This window comes from Gasterosteus aculeatus, chromosome 1 (assembly GCF_964276395.1).
Source record: "Gasterosteus aculeatus chromosome 1, fGasAcu3.hap1.1, whole genome shotgun sequence".
Lineage (NCBI taxonomy): Eukaryota > Metazoa > Chordata > Actinopteri > Perciformes > Gasterosteidae > Gasterosteus > Gasterosteus aculeatus.
In genome coordinates, this window is record NC_135688.1 from 8,887,242 (window position 1) to 8,903,867 (window position 16,626).

Genomic DNA, 16,626 nt, shown 5'->3' on the forward strand with positions numbered 1-16,626 from the left:
ACAGAAAAAAACAAACACTTGTAATGGCCAGAACAAAATTAACCAAATAACTGCAACCTCTCTGCAGGGGACTTCACTCCAGACTCCCCCGGCGTTTCCCTTTCCCCTCGCTTTTATACAGCCTTCCTGTCAATTGGACTAGTTGGGAGAAACCAAATGGCAGGGGGTTCTGTCAGGTCTAATTGAACCTGCTGTATACTAAACAGGTATGCCAATAATCCACATACATTCTTATATAACGTCAACACTGTTGTCATGTACATGTGAATAATTATATAATCAAGTGCTGACATTAATGTACACATTTAGGCGGTTACATATATATTCTGTGCCCTGTCCCAAACAAGGAATGCACTAGCCCATATGTCAGTCAATTTGGGGAAAAGGCTCTTCCTTTTCACACGTTTCCAGGACTAAGCTGTGCAGTGAACATTAACTTCAGCCGTAAACAACATGAATCTCGCTTCACTGACCTTTCCCAAGTTCTAGTTTTGTTGATGGAATTTCACAGATGCTTCTTCAATGTTTTAACTTTTCCCATACCAAACCAACACACACGTATTGTTTAGATTTCCCATATAATGTAGAACCACGTTTAAATTAGCTTAAACAAATCTAGAAGAATAGAGGAGCACCTGCTGCTAATGGAAGCAACCGTTCCCCCCGGCTCTACAGCTTGGACGAGTCCTCCGCATCACGCATCGATTTCTCTGAGCTCACAATGAGGGGAATTGTGAGCATTTCCAAACAATGTCGTTATGCGACACCACAAGCGAGATTCCATCTCAATCCGAGTGGGGTTTTTTCTCACAAGCTTTCTAACCTGCTTAAAATCAGAGGACATCGTTGCACACAGTCACCGTTAAATGTCTAATGTGCCTTTCTAGGCATTTTTTCCTTTCTGATGTTGTGGACTTTGAACATAAACAGGTTTAATACTCTCATTTCTTTCCATCCATATATGATATATAATTTCTCATAATCTTACTGGAACACCCTGATGGTTTGGGGATTCACATATATGCATGACAAGAAAAAGCCACAGAGAAATAAACCCTGCAGGATGTAAAACCATCTGTTGTTATCCTCTACCCAACAGCCTTACACCCAAAATGTATTTGTGCGATCAATGTCGCGTATCACATATTGTATTTGAATTCTAAATCAGCCACGATACACATCTACCTTGTTTTTGTTAAATATTGAAGGACACTATACATCTCAATTCCACTCATGGAAAACAATTTCACCATAATAATATTCAGATGTGCAGACTGGCTCACGCTTTTGAGAAGTCTACTGCATGTGACCTAATACCAAAAGCATTTGGCTTCACGAAAATGAACATGGTGTCTTCAAATGCTGATAAATGTCGATGGATTATTCAATAAGGATCTAAGAATTAGGCATAAGGCCCCTACGCCTGTTTCCTGACCTTCTACACCAAACTATCTAAAGAAAAGTTGGAGAAAAAAAAAGATTACGGCAAACTATATACATTACATGTAGTTTAACCGACACACTCATACCAGATGTTCTAAAATGTATTACAGCTGTGGCTCTTAAGGTTATCCATCTATTAGATTTTAGTTTACCTAGTTTTACAGTACTGAGCATGAAGAGTTGATTCTCACTGCATGGAGTGATTGATGATATTGTCGCGTCATCTTCAAACATTAAAGTGATGCATAGCTGCATGTTCTGCCACACAAACCTCGTTTTTCACCGTATCGACGGGGATTCAGGTCACGGTTTCTCTTTTTCATCCCAATCACTCTGTGAGCTACCTGTCATGTCATTTATGACCACATGTGGTACAAAACTCAGGTACTCTCAAGAGAGGCTGATGCAATGCTATTACACATGCATTCACAGGAGACGGCTAAATAATTTGCAGCTGGAATACTATCGAGCAAAGGACTAAATATAAGATTAATGTTGGAGTAGTATTGAAAATAAAACTTCAAATCAGTGTACTTTTAACCGCCGGGTCCAGTACCATTGAGATTTGCTTATACAGTCCTGTTGAGAAAGGCGTCTATTTAGTCCCTGCAGCACACGTGTCTGTCCAAAGAGCTTTTGGAAGCCCATCGTTGTGTTAACATATGCTGGTTTGCCGTTACACTGCAGGCAGCTTGAATGTGCTGCTTTTAGAGCTTAGCTCCTTTTCCAGGTTAGCTTCATTCATTAACTTGTATTCCACAGTTAATTTAGTTAAATTCATAGGTCAAGTATCACTCTGCCCTGTTCAGTCGGGTATATCTGTGTCATAGTGCCTGATAATAACTGGCAGGGAGGCTACAGAAAACACTCTGCATGAACATTTAGTATTGAGGCGAATTAAGATGAGAAACGTGTCTGCACGACGACGAGAGGCCGCAATGTTTTAACTTAAGCCGTTTTTATTGAAGCATTTTTTAGGGTCAAAATGACCTTTCCGACCGAGCATATTTGTATTATAGTCTTAACAGCATCATAAATATCAAAGATAAAAGTAGGTTACCACAACAATAACACAGTTATTTAAATGAAAACCTTCACCACGTAAAAATAATTAAACTGTAACACATGCGGGCAATGACATGATGGAAGGTCATGGAAAAATACATTTCAACATTTCAGTGTCTCAGTTCACAGTACAAGATCATTTTCTGAGGACAGACTTCTGCACCATCGACTGAGAAATCAAACTTCAACCATACATGGTAATGCTTTTATAGACTTCAGGGGGAATGTTGCTCACCATTTTGCTAAATTATACTATTTGCTGTGTCAAGCTGAGTTGCATATCAATAGAGTGTGCTGCCATCAATGTTTACCCTAATCTCCCACTCTTTCCCACCTCTCAGGATATGTGTTTTATTTTCAGGCACATTGATCTGTTCCACTATTTCCTATGTTCATGTTGTAATAACTGCATTGTCTCTTGACTGCACAAAACATGCACGGAGATGTGTCATTTCCGGTTTAGTTAACCAAATGAGATCTTCATTCACTGCAGAATATTCATAACAGCAGAGATTGTGGACAAAGTTTAGTTTTTTTTTTCAAAATATTGGCCTGTATTAATTATTCAAAAAAAAAACTTGACACCCCAATAAATGTTATTTATCTTTGTACTCATCTATGGTTTCTCTGACCAGGTTTAATCCCGAATAGAGCCAAGTAAAACAAAGCAAATGAGTAGGAAATTGTCCACCACACAATATGTTGGAAGTGGATGAAGCACATGATGAAACGTCCACATTCATACCCAATATTTTCACCAGATAGGATATGTGTTCTTATAGAACTAGATGGGGATATCAGGTCATTGCAGTAATAAAAATAATAGGATGCAGCCCCCGCTGGCCGCAGATAAGGCTGCAGATCAATGGCCTTTTTTTTCTGTGACCACGCTCTTTTCTGTTGTTTTTATAAAATACTGCTGTGCAGCGACCTTGTGTCTGTGATGAATGAGAAACGCACCGATGATGATGTGACTACTTGATTGCTTCCAGACAAACCTCTCATAGGTTAAAAAAGACTGATGAAGGTTGTTCCCGCCCCCTTATAAATCATATTTTTTGGCCAAGAGCGATGAACACCTCATTTTTTATTCACACCTCTGACCTCATATAAGTACCGCGGCATTGAGAAGGAGTGCAACGCTGCAGATGGACGAAAGAATAAACCAAAGACAGACAACAAAAGAGTCCGACGTCATAAAATACCACAGTAAGCACACAGGATTTCGGCATTTCCCCAGAGCCCATTCTGTCTATTCACAAAGGCTGGAGGGATTATCTAAAACAAAATAAAAAAGATATATATATACTATATATGCATATATGTATTAGCAAGCTCTAAACCATTCAGAAGAGACTTGACCGTCCAACACAAAGGTTTCACCTTGTGTTTCCTATACGAAACTAAACAGCAGCAACATTACATCGCTAGAGAAATGTCACATTTTAAAAACGTATTTGGCAACTCAAGCACTTAACCTGATTGTTTCACATTGTTTTATCTGGTGTTAGACTCACCCTGGTGAGCTTAAACTAAATTTTAAATCAACTCTGCCTTAATAAATAATATAATCATGCTTTGGGTAAAAAATAGAATCTGTCTTTTAGTAAATGACTTTGCTGTGAAAACATGTCATGTGGGTGAATGGATATCGCTTACAGGGAGGTAGGACAGCAGCACTGTAAGAGCTTTAAAACGCTGACATACTGTATATCCAGGCACAAACAGAGGTGAGAAAGAGAGTCCCAGCTCAAAATGTTTTTAAAAATAGTCGAGGGAGGCCAAGAAACACATGATGGATGAACCACATTGTCTTCATCGGTCAGTGTTTGATCTCCATTTATAAGTGATGCCCAAAAATCACAGACTTCAAGATGCACAACGTTGTTTTGACTCCCACCGGTTCGTCTGCAATTGAAACGTTACTCCAGAGGACTGTGAGGATTAGGAACACTCTGGTAATTCTTGGCATCGATTCTTTTTCTCATCGTTTAAGCGAAAACACAGACATATCCCAGGATGTTAATCAGCTCACATCGAACATGAGTAATGTTCTAGTGCCACTGTGTGCAGAAGTGCTGCTGCCTTCACTCACTGCTGTGCCAGGACAAGACAAACACAATTTAAACATTCTCTCACGTCCTACATGCCATTTCTTGGAGAGCTTTCCACAGAACGCATGACCTTAATAAAGCCAGAGAAATTAAGAGGAGGGACGCAGACAGCCGGTTAGATTATTTGGCGCGCTGCTCACAGGGCCGGAGTGAGCGGTTCAGCTATCTGGTTTCAAAGGAGTTCTTTTTCTAAACTTCTAGTGCTTTAGTGGGGGGATTCATACGAGATGTTTGTACAGCTGTTGTTCTTGAAGCCCTGCGTTTAAGAATCCCATGGTGTCCGAGCGAATTCCGAGTATGTTGTAAGGGATTTTAGAAATGCAGGGATTTGCCAGAGCAGCACCAGCGCGATGTTGTGCCACAGAAAGGAAGGATGTGAACCAAAGAGATAAATGCTGCAGCTGTTCAATGGCAGACTTAGCAAAGACCAAAACCGCGAGAGAAAAAAACACATAATTACAGCACATAGAATAATACAAGATTAATAGAAGTAGAAAATATTATTTATATTTCTTCCCATCTTCAAGGCAGGTTGTCTGACAGTGCAGTCCAAAGTCCAAAGGCTTGATGAATAAATCACTTTTATTTCCAGTGCAACGGCCAGTTGCCCCCCGAAATAGAGTGAAGATAGACAATTATTTTATATTCAAAACATTCTTGCATCTGTAAAAAGTTGTACATTTTCTGGACTGTCGGGATTATTTTATCAAACCACTATGTCCTCGATAAAGAATGATTTCATGCCTCACTTTCAAGCCAACACAAACAAGAAGTCCAACAAGTCCAAAAAGTCTGAAGAATGAAATGAAAACAGTAACTGTGTTTGCATGTCAACAAAATAATCTCCAAGGCGGTAAGGAGGCACCGTATGTGCCGCATGTCCACAAACTGGAGAACTTTGTAAAAAGATGATTTCACTTCTTCCATTAATAAAACATTCCCTTTTTAAAAGTATTCCACCTCAAACTAAGTTTATTTGACATACAAATCAGGCTATTCAGATTAGTACTGACATTATAGCAACTGAACTTGACTAATTTACAATGGGTAGCCTATTAGTACTATTGAACAATAATGACGATCATGATTGTGGGCCTTTCAATAAATATACAATCATATAAAACAGGTTTGACATATTAAAATGTTGGATGTTGGTTGGATTAATGAAACATGTTGGAGTAAAATTGACAGCTGGATACATTTTCAAACTTAAAGGGTACATTTAAGTAGATAAAATCATACTTTGAATTCCCAGACATTTTCCTTTTTTGCCGGTTTCTTTTTCAAAAATGTTTCACTCCCTTATGATTCATGTCTTTGAACTTAAAAACTATCCCTCCATAGTTTCTGAATTCCATTGATAAGTATTTCTCCTGAAGCCAAGTAGGCTTTTACAACATGCTCCCCTTTAGCTTCATAGCGACCCCGTCCTAGATAAATTATGTTCCTCTTTTGCAACCTGATAAGGTCTCTATTTTTCCATTTTCCACGGCAAGTTCTGAAGTGCTTGTCTGATGGTGTCTATAATCCGTAAGTAAATGGACGCTTGTCTTGGTGGTTCATTCGAATTGCTGTTCAAGTGCTGAAGATTAAATTCTAGCGCCCTCAGCTGTTCAACCTGTGTATGTTTTGGCAAGTATTCATCCACGATGGGCCCCACGCTGCATGCATAGTTCCAAAGGATAACTTTGATACTAATTTCTCAGAGGTTTGCAATTCCTGATCACCTTTACAAACATCTTTATGTTGGATGTCATTCACACCAGAGGCTGTGTTAGGATTGTTGTTATCATTTTTTTATTCATATTGCAGTGTTTTGCTGCATTGAATTCAAAATACTGTATTTGAGCAATTGGGTGAGGCTGTACTTTATCCTCAACAATGTTACAGTTCTAGTTTCCTTTATCACCATTGCAATGAAAGCGGTATCTTTAAGTGCAGGTGCTACACTTTTAACGAAGTAGGCTCCCAGTAAAGTCCTCTGATGCTTTATGCCGATGTGTCTTGGTTAGAAATTTCCTCAGGCACTATAATCTACACTGGTTTTGAAATTGACATTTACTTTTATTTGTAAATATTTCTAACCATTTTAGTGTGTGTGTAATGTTGTACTATTAGTCGAAAGAAACACGCATTGTGATATTAAATTGGTTAATGGAAAAAATAAGATCCATAACGAAAGATGAGATGACCATTAGCTGCAGCAACACAAAATAGTTCAACTCAGCTCCAGCTCCAACCTTTAACAGTCACATGGAATAGTCAGTTTTATTCTACTTAGAACAATTAATCCTGATTACACCTCCACACTGCCTGTTCCACGGCACTGATCACGTGTGCGGCAGCGCCCCCCGGCGGCCACCGGCGGTAACAGCGGTGCGCGGCGCTTCTCTCAACCGTCGAAGATGGCGACCAGAGTCCTTCACAGGGTGAGCGGTGGCCTGGGACGGGCTGCGAGCAGCGGGGCCCGGCCGGCCGGACGCCTCGTCGTGTGGAGCAGGTAGGGGACGGCGCACCTCTCCGCGGCGGGCCCTCGTGTCACCCTGCGGGGTGTTTGCGTGTGTGGGTGCGTGTGTCTGTCCTGCGTGAGCTAACGTTAAGTTAGCCCGCTACCTGCTAGCCTGCCGTGCGCGGCCTTCAGCTTCCTCTCGCACGAGACCTCGCTGCGTCATAAACGCTTTATTACCCGCAGATTTGAGATTTAAGCTGCGCGTGTTTGCTGGTGGAGGAGAAATAACACAAGTTTCTGTCATCTTTTCTTATTGAGCACGTCGAACGCTTCAAGGTCAATCCGGTGACTGTTACTTCATGTTGTTCTGATCATGATGTTTGTCTTTGTCATTGTGTATAATTGTCATCGTCTAGTTCATAATCGTTAGTGTACTGTTAGTAGTATTCAGTATAGTACAATAGAGACATCAAAGTGTATAAGCACTACAAGCAGGAGGCATGATGTATACCATACTCTGTATGTGTGCATGTATGTGTGTGTATATAAATATGTAATGTACGCATGACGTATGTCAGCGTGACAGTTGGATCAGAGTTGTTGTTGCATTGATCTGTACGTCACTGTGAGATCATTTGTAGAGTGGTGAAAATATATTTTCTTAACCTGTAATAATAAACTCGTATTTGTTGACTGTATTTTTAATCTGCAAAGCAACTTCCGAATAAACGTATCAAATATATGCAATATTGGCCTCCGATTGTAGTATTTACGAGTGACTTAAACAACGGGTCCTGCTTGTTTTCATTTTCTGTCAAATTATCATTTTCGCTCATATGATAAGATAATAAATCTTACATCTAATCCGATATACCAATAAGTTATTAGGAAGCCGGTTTTGCTGTAGAGTCATCCATTCGTTTGTTGTTGACCATAACTCATGTGTGTCTGCAGAGGATTCACCACCTCCGTCAGCAGAAGCGGGAAGGACAGCTGGTTTAAGTCGCTGTTTGTGAGGAAAGTCGATCCCAGGAAAGATGCACACGCCACCCTACTAACCAAAAATGAGGAGAGTAATCTGTACAAAATTCAGTGTGAGTTCTCTTTACCGTTTTTTTACTTTAACAGAAACATTTATCAGTATTTTAAAAACATTTATCCTGGAATGATGAGACTGTGCTTAAGTGTGACCTTTTCTTTCAGTCCATAATGTCAAGCCAGAGTGCCTGGATGCCTACAACAAGCTCTGGTGAGTGTAACTTCATATTGTCGTCTGAGCCGCATGCGGCTGTCAGCTTGTACTTGTGTATAAGTAGTGCCAACAGTCGTAGACCGAGACTACCTAGTACTCTGTTTTAAAAATAAATGGGAGCGATCTATTCCTGTGAGGTTACTGACCAGCTGGTCGGACTTCAGTCCTTCAAGGACCATCCTGCTCATACCCAAGACGACTAAGAAGAGTTTTCCTACATATAGTTGGAGAATCATTTTGGAATTGCAACCTTAGACAGGAGGCGCGTGTGAATGCGCTCATGAACATGAACACACACACGCACTAAATGTTGTTGGTTACTAGTGGATTTTTGCCTTCAGGAGACTTAAACTGGTGGTCAAACTATATTTGTGGCTGATGTTTCACATTTTTCACAGTGAGGAGGTTTTGCCCTCCATCCACGCTGATAAGTACTACCCCTGTGAGCTGGTGGGCACCTGGAACACCTGGTATGGAGAACAAGACCAAGCTGGTAGGAACGCTAACGTCAAAACTTCTTCAGTGTGACAGTCCTGAGGTCTGCACAGTGTGCAAATCAGCATTCACGTCATACTGCATGTCACGCAGCTATAGAACGATATATACCTCGTTTAAGCATTCCAACAGATTCATATTAAGTCACATGTCCATGAAAAACAATACTGTGACATTGCTTTATACAACCTAACGCTGTTTTGTTGATTTATTCTGTCTTAAATGATCAGGATGCAGCATATTCACTTTTTAAAATCCATTGTAAAAATAGGATTTTTTGACAAAGACTTATGGACTTTAGGAATCTCCTGCCGTGTACAAATGTCACACTCTCACAAGGAGAAGATTTATGTCAAAGGTCATGTGTTCTAGGGTTGGAAGAACGCCTTTTTTTATCATTACTTAATGATGCTGCTTTGAATTGGTGGACCTTTCCTGTAGTTGGTGTGATGCATCTGTGATCCATTTGTGTCCCTTTCCCAAGTCCATCTGTGGCGCTACAGGGGTGGGTACCCGGCTCTAACGGAGGTGATGAACAAGCTCAAGCAGAACCAGGTAAAGGCCCCTTCAGATACATCTTTAGATACTGCAGCCACCAGTCGAAGTAAAGCCCATTGATTGGTGCCCGTCCATTGGCAGGAGTTCACAGCCTACAGGAAGGAGCGTGGGAAGATGCTGATGTCTCGCAGAAACCAGCTCCTGCTGGAGTTCAGCTTCTGGAACGAGCCGGTTCCCCGAGAGGGGCCCAACATCTACGAGCTCAGGTCCTACCAGCTCAGGGTGGGTAACGCTCTGCCGTCGAAGGAGACTCTTTCACCTCTGCCATGCTGATTCATTCAAACTCATGATCTCCCAGAATCGCAATCAGAACCGGTTTATAACAACATCCACGTTGCAAAAGTAAAAGATCAGAAATAGTCCAGGAACCTCCCTGCGAAGGAGTGCAGGTCAGCAGAAGAGCGCTGCAGAATCACAGTCTTTACATGCTTTGCTTCTCAGGCTTCTAGATGACCTGCGCCCCCGTGCGACTACCGCCACCGACGCGGTGCTTTTCTTTTAGCTTCCATGGAGGCTTTTCATCGACGTGCGCTGTACACTGTAGAAAATGAGCCATCCAGCGGCTCAACGGTTTCCTTGAAAACAGCCTCAGTGCCCTCGTAATGCTCGACGCACGCCCTGGGATTTAATCTCGCTTCGTGATCTGACAAGAAACGCTGTCTGTAGATCAGCGCTCCCGTGACGTGTGGTGAATGCAAGATATTATCTCTCACCCCCGCAGAGGATTACAGCTTAAAGGCAGCAGAGCGTGTGTTGTTTTAACGTTAGACAGCCCCTAAGAGGGATGTTGTTATTACAGCTTATCATCACAGGGACAAAATACCTGTATTACGTGCTTACCATCTATTTAGGTTAGTGTGTTGGAAAGAAGGTGTGTTACCAAATCTGTGGCTCTGGAATGCTCATGAATTGTACTAAAAGAACACTGTTTTCTTTCTTCCAGCCAGGAACCATGATCGAGTGGGGTAATTACTGGTAAGGCCGCCTGTCTTCATTCTTTTCACTCAGCTGTAGTTACAGGAGAGCTGCACTACATGAAACCTTCCTCCCCGCGCTGTCATTAACGGGAGCGATTCCACAGAGACGCGCTATTTTGAAGCTAAACTGTCTTGCTCTCCAGCCAAGATTTAAGTACAAGTGGGATATTAGGCGCACCACAAAAGTGTGTTGATAATGATCCAATCATGTTGCGTCATGCGGTTGATTGCAAATGATGTGAATGAAGACGAGAGCTTTCTGCACACGCCTCAGTGTTCTGATTTTTAAACCTCTGATTGCCTTGTAGGGGAATTTTGTTTTTGTCTTCGCTCGTCCCACCGGATCAAATTTTGTAACTTCTTTTGAACCCTTTTCAGGGATGCCGGCTTTAACCGATAAACCTCCAGTGCAACCCAAATGTCGTCACCCTGTCGACTCTGACTCTGTATCTAATTCAAGTCTCCTGCATGATTTTATGCGTCAATATAACTTGAAAATCAGACTGTTTACATTTCCCTATTTAAGCAGACATGATGTATATTATTAAAGTAGAGAAACACCTGCTAGCACAAGATCATTTTTTTCTTAAAGCTACTATTGTCCGTTTGCTTTTATGCCCACTTTAACTAGCTAACATTTGTACAGACCTCTGTACGCATGTAGTTCATGCCAGCAAATCTAATTTGTGTAACTAAAAGATAAAACATCTTTTAGATTAGCAGCAACGTGAAGACCTAAAGCTTTATATCCAGACAGTGATTAGGATTAGAATGAGTGAATGAGTTTCTTGGACGTGAAACCTTTTTTCTTTTCACAAGGACTTAAGTTAAGGTGCGTACGGTACATAGTGGCGTCGCATCCAATACGACTTTACGCTAACAAAACCATAATTGAAGAACAGTCCAGAATCAATTTAAAGAAGATTCATTAATCCTCGTAGGAAGACTTGTCAAGTACGTTGTGTGTGCCGGCCCGGTCTCGTCGGGCCACGTTTAGCACAAGCTTTTAGGTTGGTCTTGGACTCGCTTTGTGACTAAAGTTGTTCTCGTCTGCAGGGCCAGAGCCATCAGATTCCGCCAGCACAACAGCGAAGCGGTGGGAGGCTTTTTCTCACAGATCGGCAACCTCTACATGGTCCATCACCTCTGGGGTGCGTTCAGATAACCGCTCCACGGGAAATGACTTCCTGACTGAGTAGCGGATCAACGTGCAAAGTGCTTTCACAGAAACTCAGTCGTCAGCGCTTTGGATCACTTGCAAAGCAGCCTGTGGACTGGATAAAAAAAAGCAAATGTAGTTGTCACATTGAATATATACGCAAACTTACAGCTGCAGTAATTGATATTTTTAAACCAACGTTGGATCAGAGGACTGATTACTGTGTAATTTGAACTGGGTCAGTTGTAAAGAACCAACATTAATCGGTACGGCACAACTCTTCAGTTCATTCCAGCAGATCAGATCATTTTAACACTGTAAGCCTCCTTTTTATTTTCTTTCCCACGGTTCAGTTTTGGTTCAGTCCACTGAAACCGTTTCCAGCTCCAGCAGAAGGATATTATTATCTGGGAGAAAGCAGCAGATAAAGTTAGAGACTAGCTGCGTGTTTTTTCCCTGAAACCAAAACAGAGCTGAAAGTATACTAAACATTTCCAAGTGAATGCTGAGAATGCTCCTCGACGAATTGTAAATCTGCGCTGGTTTGCTCCAATCCTCCCCAAAACTTCCATTCTTCAATCCGGTCGTAGGCAGCGAGTCTCTTTTACTGTGAGCGGTGCAATAACGTGTGCTTTGTCGTTGTCGTGCAGCTTACAAAGACCTCCAGTCCAGAGAAGACACCCGGAATGGAGCCTGGCAGCAGGAGGGCTGGGACGAGGTGGTGTATTACACGGGTGAGCATAAAAAAAACGTCCTGACTAAACAAAAAGGCGGAGGGGAAAACTGGGTCGCGTGACTGCAATCCACTAGGGCTTTGTGCAACTTGTCTGGAGTAACAACATATTGGATTTTTTTAGAGCCTGCTGAACCTGATCAATGTTTGTTTGTTTTTTAAAGACTTTAAACTGTGAGGACACACTTAATCTTTCCACCTCTCTCCAGTTCCTCTCATTCAACATATGGATTCCAGGATCATGATCCCGACGAAGGCTTCCCCTCTGAAGTGAAATGAGAGCGGCCATCAAGTGGCTCCCTTTTTGAATGTTACATCCATCCACCCAGAGCATCGCTTTTATTGTTTCTAACCTCCCGTCAGTGCTGCCAAACAACATCCCTTCCCTCGCCCTTCTGTCATCACTTCAAGATGTCCCCGGGACAGAGGAGACAGCTGAGCCTATCACGTATCAGCAAACCCAATAGTCAAAAAGACTTGAAAAAGCCATGGCGATGCATCCTTTCTTCATCCGTTAATGAGTTCTGGAGCAGGGGGAGTAAATTCAGCCGATTAAAACCTCCCGGTGGTTGTCACGTCCAACGTGTGGTGCCACATTAGTTAAACCTGGTCGATGACGAGAGCTCTGTCTCTATGTTAAGAGACAACCAAAGTTACTTAAAGATGAGCAGCTGTGTGAGGACTGATAGGAGGAGTAGTGCTGCGTGAGCTCCCTGCGCGATGCAGAAGCGGTTTATTTATTAAGCGTGCTGGCACTTTGACGCAAGCCAGTGCCGTTACTGAGGGGAGAGAAGGCCTCTGTATATTCAGATTTCCGTTCCTAATAAAGAAGAGGACGATTCAAAGTAACATATTGTGTAAAATGTGAACCTCATAATATTGTATCTGAGGTCTATTGTAAATCACACGTTTTGGAAAATGACTCCTTTCAATTGCTTTTTCCCCCTGAGTTCCCCATCATAATGTTGCAGTTTCCTGGTGCTTTGTTTGTAACAATGACTCCTACCCTGTTTTTTGTGTGAAGACAGCATGCGTAGTTTTGGAGACGGATCGAATGGGGTCATAACGATCACGTATGATGAAATTGTCCCTAAGGGGCTGAGTGAGTTTGGCACCGTGTGGGCAGCCATGCTGCTGCACATTGTAATATCAGATTATACTGTAAAAGGAAGCATATTTATCGCGTCTGTTTGTTCATCGGGTTATAGGGAACAGTGCAGAGGGAAGAACAAGAACAACAAAGATTAAAGCAGTTGAAACAAAAGCCTGCCGTTCCCGTGTAGTGTTTAATGTATATGTTCCTTACAGTCATTGACATGTCTAGTAGACATATAGAAATCAAACATTTCTATTGCTCATTGCACGATAATTTGCATCTGTTTTATTAGCTTAGCTAAAAACTAAAACATTAAAAGGCTCTTTTAAACATTCATAACACTGTTATTTTAGTATCTTTTAGTATAAAAGTCAATAGAGCAACATTGTCAAGTAGGTAAGATTTGTCTAACGTAAACATTTTTCATTATATTAAAAAAAAATATTAAGAGAGGGAGAACGTGAAGGAATCAAAACTATCATAGGCACAACCATAGATAAAAAAATGTTAAAAATGGGGGACTGTACTCTTTTAAATATTTTCCAGTTCCTTTAGCAATTCCCCAAAACTTGTGACGTACCACAAAGACTTCTCCTTCACCTGCTGCCTGACGACATTCCCACCGAATCCGATGAAAGCACTCTGAGGATGCAAGAGAGAACACATCACACTCCGGCTCCCAAGACGGAGTGTTTTAATGAGCAAGCGCACTGCGTGAACACTTACAGCCGGAGGGTACGCCTCTAGATCGGTCGCCCCGTCTCCGACCATCACCACGTTCTTGAAGCCGTGTTGTTCCTTTAACATATTGATGACTTTTCCTTTTCCGCCGGTCTCCGCTGTGGGCTGGCTCTCATCAAACCCTGCATACTCTCCTGGATAACACGCAATTCACATTAGGAATGTAAAACGAGTCCTCTGCAACAAGTCAACGAGAGCGGTGCGACACCTGAAGGACTATTTCATTCACGTTAGAGACGATGTGCTATCGGCTCAAAAGGAGTCGAGCCGCCTCGGGCCTTTTCTCCTAACACTTGTTCTTCAATGCAGACACACAACATTCCGCCGTCATAACATTAGAAAGTCCCCTCAAGGCCTTACCGTTGAAGTAAAACTTCAGACGGTTGGCGTAAACATGGTGCAGAGGAATGTCGAGCTGAGTGGCCACGTGCTCAACAATGCAGCGGAAACCGCCCGAGATGAGGAACACCTTGATGTTCCGCTGGTGCAGGCGCTCCACAAGCTCCCTGGATGGAAAGGAACGGTCCGTGTATCCACGTTAACATTTTTGGGATAGTTAGTAGGCTTTAGCAAACTCTTATTAGGACCAACTGTTGTACATAAGCCAGACTCATCATAAAGTACTGCAGCCTTAAAGCCACTGGATTCAATGCACATAGACATCTATTTCTGCATTGCGTGTAACTCAAGGATTCACAGTGATTCGGCTGCTTCACACACTCACCTGATACCTGGAGTCAGCTGAGGTGGGTGATCCGTGATCAGTTTGTTCACTTGTTCCCTGGAACACCGGATGATGGAAAGACGCTCATTCAGGGCCGTCTTAAACGTCACCGAGCCGCCCATAGCTTTTCGAGTCCTGAATTGTGAAACACATTTGCAATAATGTTTCAAACAAATCCACAGATGAGGTTTAAAATGAGTGGTGTACTTTTCAGTGCACGTCAACTTTGTTGATAACATTAATACGCATACATTTCAGTGACTGCATCCCCCACACCGCAGAATTTGGCAAGTTCATCTATGCCTTCTTCTTTGATGACTGTGCTGTCCACATCGAAACAGACCGCGTCTGCTCTGCGGAATAGTTCCTTTGTCTGTGAAAGAGTTGCCATCATGCTGGAAAAAGAAAAAGGCACATAAAAAAAAGCAGCTTTAAAAAAGAAAGATGATTCCTAACTTCATTGCAATAACATCCGGCTATATTAGGAAGTTATCCAAGGGTACATATCGGGTAATAATAAGATAATAAATTGGTTGGATAAACGCAGTCAGTGGTTTCCCAAAGCAGCCACATGTGTGCAGTTTTTTTTCTTCTGTCCAGCAAACACATTCATTGACTGAAATATGTGCAAGCATTTCTGCATCGATGGATCTCAAATTAAACACGTGACCCGGTTGGGTGAAAAAATCATTACATAAAGCCGCCAGCCTAAACGAACGAGAGGCTCTCGTGGACATCCTCTGCACGGATTGCGTCACCCTGAGACACACTACGGAGCAACTGCGCAGGCGATAGCAAACAAAAGAAGAAGAAAAAAAACACGTCATGACAATTAAAGTCGGTCAAAATAGCGGCCGGTTTTCCTTATGTGTTAACGTCAAACGTAACGCAAGTACTTCAACGTCACGGTTTTACGTCACAAATGACCGTTAAATGTTTCGGAGAGGATGGCGGGTTGACGTTACCTGTCCGGCGCGCTGCACTTTGCTTGATAGGAGCACTTTGCCAACAACCCGCTGCTTCAACTGTCTGTAAACTACTCAAGCTGTCACGCAACGCTAAATTATTCCGGCGTGGGGGGAGTGAAGTTCTGGTAAGAGCGGCGTTGGTAAGGCACTGAGGGCAGCTTCGCTGTGGAGCTTCAATGATGAGGAAGAGAGCTGCTGAATGATGGACCAATCAGAGGGACGCCGGTGAGGTACCGCCCACTTGCCCAAGACTAGCTGGTTGGCAGGGTTACGTGACGACAGCGACGCTAAAGTACCGGCTAAAGCTAAATGTTCACTTTAAGATACATTCTAATAATTAGGTTCAAGTACCCATGCAGTCTCTGAAGCTCATATTAACAAATAAAAAATACTTTAAATAATTTAAAAAAATAATTTGATGTGGATGTTAATTTTTATATATACACAAGAAGACGCTAAGAAAGCATACTAACTGCATAACCTCGGACAATGCAAGGTTAGTTATTATTTCTTTGTTCCCCGTTAAAAGAAAATATAACCAACTGATTTTATTCAGATAAGTGTCACAACCAAGCAGCAATGTAGTACACCCCGTGGACTATCCGGGAAATATAGTACAACCCAATTCTAAAATAATCATCCTAAAATGCAAATGTATCCAAAATAAGATTTTTGAACTAGGTGCAATAAGCTGGAGGAGGAGGCGCATGTTCATTTTGACATTGCATCCAAAGCTGGGAATTGTTATCAAAGTTATTGATATGAACTCTCGTATTGGACTAGGAGACAATCAACTAGCATGCATGTATAACGTAAAGAAGTTATTTGGATTGTTTAGTTATTGTTGTTAGT

The 16,626-nt window shown here is 42.0% G+C and overlaps 2 protein-coding genes across 2 annotated transcripts; one reads left to right on the forward strand and one right to left on the reverse strand.

Annotated features, from left to right (window-relative positions):
• Nucleotides 1–6,794: 6,794 nt before the first annotated feature.
• LOC120835462 (protein NipSnap homolog 2) lies at nt 6,795–13,509 on the forward strand. Its single transcript, XM_040204465.2, has 10 exons — nt 6,795–7,122; nt 8,026–8,165; nt 8,275–8,320; nt 8,722–8,816; nt 9,303–9,373; nt 9,458–9,598; nt 10,320–10,351; nt 11,410–11,504; nt 12,163–12,246; nt 12,455–13,509. The coding sequence occupies exons 1-10, from the start codon at nt 7,028–7,030 to the stop codon at nt 12,517–12,519; spliced, it is 864 nt and encodes a 287-aa protein (XP_040060399.1). The 5' UTR covers nt 6,795–7,027; the 3' UTR covers nt 12,520–13,509.
• A 6-nt stretch (nt 13,510–13,515) lies between these two features.
• psph (phosphoserine phosphatase) lies at nt 13,516–16,021 on the reverse strand. Its single transcript, XM_040204581.2, has 6 exons — nt 15,772–16,021; nt 15,058–15,201; nt 14,807–14,941; nt 14,443–14,588; nt 14,068–14,216; nt 13,516–13,983 (listed from the first exon to the last, which is right to left on the reverse strand). Exons 2-6 carry the CDS (start codon nt 15,198–15,200, stop codon nt 13,873–13,875), a joined length of 684 nt encoding a protein of 227 aa, XP_040060515.2. The 5' UTR covers nt 15,201; nt 15,772–16,021; the 3' UTR covers nt 13,516–13,872.
• Nucleotides 16,022–16,626: the final 605 nt, after the last annotated feature.

What these genes read in the sequence shown, in the direction of transcription:
- LOC120835462 (XM_040204465.2), top strand. Translation starts at nt 7,028, where the DNA reads ATGGCGACCAGAGTCCTTCACAGGGTGAGCGGTGGCCTGGGACGGGCT. An exon ending in CGCCTCGTCGTGTGGAGCAG is followed by an intron (nt 7,123 to 8,025) that starts GTAGGGGACGGC and finishes GTGTGTCTGCAG; the next exon opens with AGGATTCACCACCTCCGTCA. An exon ending in ATCGAGTGGGGTAATTACTG is followed by an intron (nt 10,352 to 11,409) that starts GTAAGGCCGCCT and finishes TCTCGTCTGCAG; the next exon opens with GGCCAGAGCCATCAGATTCC.
- psph (XM_040204581.2), bottom strand. Translation starts at nt 15,200, where the DNA reads ATGATGGCAACTCTTTCACAGACAAAGGAACTATTCCGCAGAGCAGAC. An exon ending in TCTGAAGTTTTACTTCAACG is followed by an intron (nt 14,217 to 14,442) that starts GTAAGGCCTTGA and finishes CGTGTTATCCAG; the next exon opens with GAGAGTATGCAGGGTTTGAT. An exon ending in TAGAGGCGTACCCTCCGGCT is followed by an intron (nt 13,984 to 14,067) that starts GTAAGTGTTCAC and finishes TTGCATCCTCAG; the next exon opens with AGTGCTTTCATCGGATTCGG.